Here is a 4,699-nt window from a genome sequence, read left to right on the forward strand (position 1 = left end):
GGAAAGCTATGGATGATGAAATTGATGCTATTGAAAGAAATGGCACCTGGGAGCTATCAGATCTTCCAAAAGGGCACAAAACTATTGGTGTGAAGTGGGTATTCAAGACAAAGCTAAAAGAAGATGGGGAAGTTGACAAGTATAAGGCACGCTTAGTGGCTAAAGGATACAAACAAGAATATGGAATTGACTACACAGAAGTATTTGCTCCGGTTGCAAGACACGATACAATCAGATTGGTGATTGCATTAGCGGTACAGAATTCTTGGCCTATTTTCCAATTAGATGTCAAATCGGCATTTTTGTATGGGCACTTGGAAGAACAGGTATTTGTAGAACAACCTCCTGGTTATAAAAATTGGAAGTGAGCATAAGGTGTACAAGTTGAAAAAGGCTCTTTACGGACTAAAACAAGCTCTGCGAGCTTGGTATAGTCGTATTAAGGCATACTTTCTAAAAGTTGGTTTTCTGAAATGTCCATATGAACACTCTCTTTTTGTTAAAACTGGAGAATCTGGAAAAATACTCATTATGTGTTTTTATGTCGATGATCTTATGTTTACTGGGAATGATAGTATCATGTTTGCCGATTTCAAGAAGTCTATGATGGATGAGTTTGAAATGTCCGATCTTGGTAAAATGCATTACTTTCTTGGATTAGAAGTAGTACAATCTGATAATGGAATATTTGTTTCCCAAAAGAAGTATGTGCGAGAAATTTTGGACAGGTTCAAGATGCATAATTGCAATCCCGCCAACACTCCAGTTGAGTTTGGCTTGAAGCTATGCAAAGTTGGAAGCGGAAAGAAGGTGGACAGCACATTCTACAAGCAAATTGTAGGTAGTTTGATGTATCTTACTGCTACAAGGCCCGACATCATGTATGTTGTAAGTCTCATAAGCAGATACATGGAAAGCCCAACTGAAATTCACCTGCTAGCTGCTAAGAGAATCCTTCGCTACTTACAGGGAACTAAGGATTTTGTTTTGTTCTACAAGAAGGGTGAAAAATCTGATTTGATTGGTTTTACTGACAGTGATTATGCAGGAGATCAAGACGACAGAAGGAGCACTTCAGGTTATGTTTTTATGTTAGGTACGGGGGCTGTTTCGCGGTCTTCTAAGAAGCAATCAATTGTCACTTTGTCAAGTACCGAAGCTGAATTTGTTGCTGCTACAACTTGTGCTTGTCAAGCTGTTTGGTTAAGGAGAATTCTTGAAGAATTGAAATTCAAACAAGAAAAAGCAACTACAATTTTCTGTGACAACAACTCTGCCATCAAGTTGTCAAAGAATCTGGTGCTACATGGAAGAAGCAAACACATTGACGTGAAGTACTATTTCTTACGAGATCTCAACAATGAAGGAACAATAGAGCTAACATATTGCCGGAGTGAAGACCAGTTGGCGGATATTTTCACTAAACCTCTCAAGTTACTTTCTTTCCAAAATTTGAGAAGATTGCTGGGACTTTGCACCATGGAAGAACTCAAGAAATTGAAGATAAACTGAAGCTCGAAAGCTTTCAGTTTAAGGGAGGGTGTTAGTAAATAAAACTCCTACTTTTTAGGTTTGTCCTAGTCCTTAGGAAGTAGTTTAACGTGGTTTTTGTCTAGTTTTTAGGAGAAAACTTTGTGGGGTAGTTCCTAATTTTTGGCTTAAGTTTGCTATGTTTTTTCTGTTATAAAAGACTGCAGTTGCAGCATTGTAGTCAATCAGTCAAGCAATTTCTTTTTCACGTCTATTGCCTCTTTCTCTGCTCAATTTTTCACTTATAAATCTTCATCCTTTTCTGATCAGTTTTCTATCAGTGGTATCTAGAGCAAGGTTAGATCCAGAAAAAAGATAAACCTGTGAGAGAGAGAGTTTACCCACAAACAAAAAAATTGTTCTTCATCTATGGCTTCAGAGAGCAATTTTGTGCAAGCAGCTATTCCCCGTTTTGATGGTCACTATGACCACTGGAGTATGCTGATGGAGAATTTCCTACGGTCAAAAGAGTATTGGCCAATTGTTGAAGACGACATTAAAGCACCAGCAGTAGGCGAAACTTTGACGGATGCTCAAAAGACTGAGTTTGAAGCAAGAAAGTTGAAAGATTTAAAGGCAAAAAATTATCTCTTTCAGGCTNGGATGTTGTTGAAAAAATGCAAGCAAAATTCAAAAAATATTTCTTTCCAATTCCTCCGATTTACTTAATTGGTGCTGTTTTAAATCCTTCTATTAAGATGTCTAATTGTCACCAATTAATGAATGCTTTATATACTTATATGGAGATTGGACCAACTGAAACCCCAGATATATATGTTTGTATGAACAAGCTAAATGATTCTTTACAAAAATTATATAATTTTTATGCAAATATAATTGATGATGATGCTCTTAATGTAGGCAATGTTAATCCCACTATGCACTGTACCACTTCTACTACTGTGGATGATGAAGAAGGCCTTGATAGTTTTAATATTTTTTCTACATTTTCTAACACTCAAACCAGTAGCAGGAACATTGATGAACTTCAATTCTACTTGCAGAAGCAAAAAGAGCCTCGCACAAAGGAATTTTCACCGTTGGGATGGTGGCATGAGAATGGAAAGCAATTTTCTGTTCTTTCCGCTATGGCTCGGGACGTGCTGAATGTGCCAATTTCAACTGTTGCATCAGAGAGTGCATTTAGCCAAGCAAGACAACAACTTGGAGACACCCGTCACTCATTGGGAAGCAATGCTTTGGAAGTTTTAGTATGTTTCAGAGATTGGATTAGATCGGAACGAAGAAATCACGGACGTGAAGATGTTGATAGCCCAGAAGACGAGGAACTTGGAGATATATTAACACATGGTAACCCATCCGAATTTAACACTACAGAAGAAGGCCACTCAGTTCATATTGATTATGACGAACTTACTAAGGCAATGCAAAACCTTTGAATTTACTCTTTTTTGGTTAATTTACTTGTTGTTAAATGTAAACCTTTCAATTTGTAAGTTTGAATTTAGAAATAAATGTAACACTTGCAATTTATAAGTGCAATTTTTTCCCATCTTCATTGTATTCTTTATATTTTTACTTTATATTAATATAACTTACAATAGTTATACAAATTACCAAAAAAAAAAAATTAAAAATTACACTAACCCGGCCCGGCCCCTTGTACCCGTAACCCTTATGGTTCAATTTTTACCCGGATGAACCCGAACCCATTAAACCCGGTATGCCCCAACCCGTAACCGGCCCGGACCACAACCCATACGGTTACTAAATTTCCTTACCTAGCCCGACCCGGCCCACCCGTTAGACACCTATACTTCTAATGCTAGTAAGGGAGTATCAGATGTACAAATATTAAGAGAACTAAAGAATCAGATGTCCACTTTTACTAATTTTAAAAGAACAATCGAAATAAAGAGCAAAAACTTCTATGGCATCAAATTTTAGATGAACTACAAGAAAGTGAGGATACGACGAAATTTATTTAGTGATATTTGAAATAAATGTCAAAAAAAAAATGAATTTCTCGACATTTATGAATAAATGTCATAAAAATAATGATATTTGATACAAAATATCGTAAAAAAAACATTTGATATAAAGTATTGTAAAAACAACAACATTTAATACAAAATGTTGAAAAAATTATGACTTACAATTTAAATATCATATTAGTAATTGGTAACTAACAATATTTACATCTGATGTTGGAAATTTTACTATATTTTTTAATTGTTAAATCGTTCATTGTAGAAGAAAAAAAAGTCATTTTTATATTTAATTAGTGATAGTAAATATGGTCGACAAAAAGGTTGTTTAAAATATCGACATAACAATAACGACAGAATAGTGTAAAATACGATAAAAACATAGTAATAATTTTGATTTCGATCTTAAATCACAATAAAGTACAATTTAGTGACATTTTGAACTAAAAATGAAAAATTTACTGCATTTGTAACTTAAATTTGATAGACGGATATTAAGGAAATTTTAAGACTTTACTGAAAAACAAATTAGGAACTCTTAATAAATGCCACACTCTAATTCGTTTCTCTCAAAACCCTAACCGCCTCTCACCTTTTCTCAACCCTTTCTCACGATTGATTTGGTATTCTTTGGAAACATCCAGATTTCCATTTGCAGAAGTCAAGAAAATATGAAATTGGGAAAGGACATCAACAAGGTATTATGAATTTTAGTATTATTATCAACTTGTTAGCTATCATTTTTCTCAAAAGGGGTATTACTTATCTTTTTGTTTCTTTATATTTTAACAAGGTATAAGTTCAACAAGTTTGGATTTATAGATCAATGACATAGGTTATGGTAGTGTATACACAACTTGGGTGACGATTTGTTTCAAGGAAGGCTTCTAGCTAGCCGATCAATAAAGAACTCCTTTCGATGTTCCAGTGTTATGACGGAAAGTCAGTTATTATGGAAGATTTGGTTTTGAGTAATATTCTCCAACACTATCTTTGGAGATGGCATGGGCAAGATTAAAAATGCTTGAAACTAAGTTTAGAGAAAGATCTTGGCCCTATTGCCGATTATTATTTTCCTGGACTATATGTTAGTAAATAAAACTCCTATTTTTTTTAGGTTTGTCCTAGTCCTTAGGAAGTAGTTTAATGTGGTTTTTGTTATCTAGTTTTTAGGAGAAAACTTTGTGGGCTAGTTCCTAATTTTTAGCTTAAGTTTGCTA

At 34.7% G+C, this 4,699-nt stretch overlaps 1 protein-coding gene across 1 annotated transcript; it reads left to right on the forward strand.

Moving 5' to 3' along the window:
- The first annotated feature begins 531 nt into the window (after window positions 1-531).
- LOC109209787 (uncharacterized mitochondrial protein AtMg00810-like) lies at window positions 532-1,512 on the forward strand. Its single transcript, XM_019373125.1, has one exon. The coding sequence runs from the start codon at window positions 532-534 to the stop codon at window positions 1,510-1,512; it is 981 nt and encodes a 326-aa protein (XP_019228670.1).
- Window positions 1,513-4,699: the final 3,187 nt, after the last annotated feature.

This window comes from Nicotiana attenuata, unplaced genomic scaffold (assembly GCF_001879085.1).
Source record: "Nicotiana attenuata strain UT unplaced genomic scaffold, NIATTr2, whole genome shotgun sequence".
Lineage (NCBI taxonomy): Eukaryota > Viridiplantae > Streptophyta > Magnoliopsida > Solanales > Solanaceae > Nicotiana > Nicotiana attenuata.

Bases quoted from the DNA above. Each gene is read 5' to 3' on its own strand.
- LOC109209787 (XM_019373125.1), top strand. From the start codon at position 532: ATGTGTTTTTATGTCGATGATCTTATGTTTACTGGGAATGATAGTATC.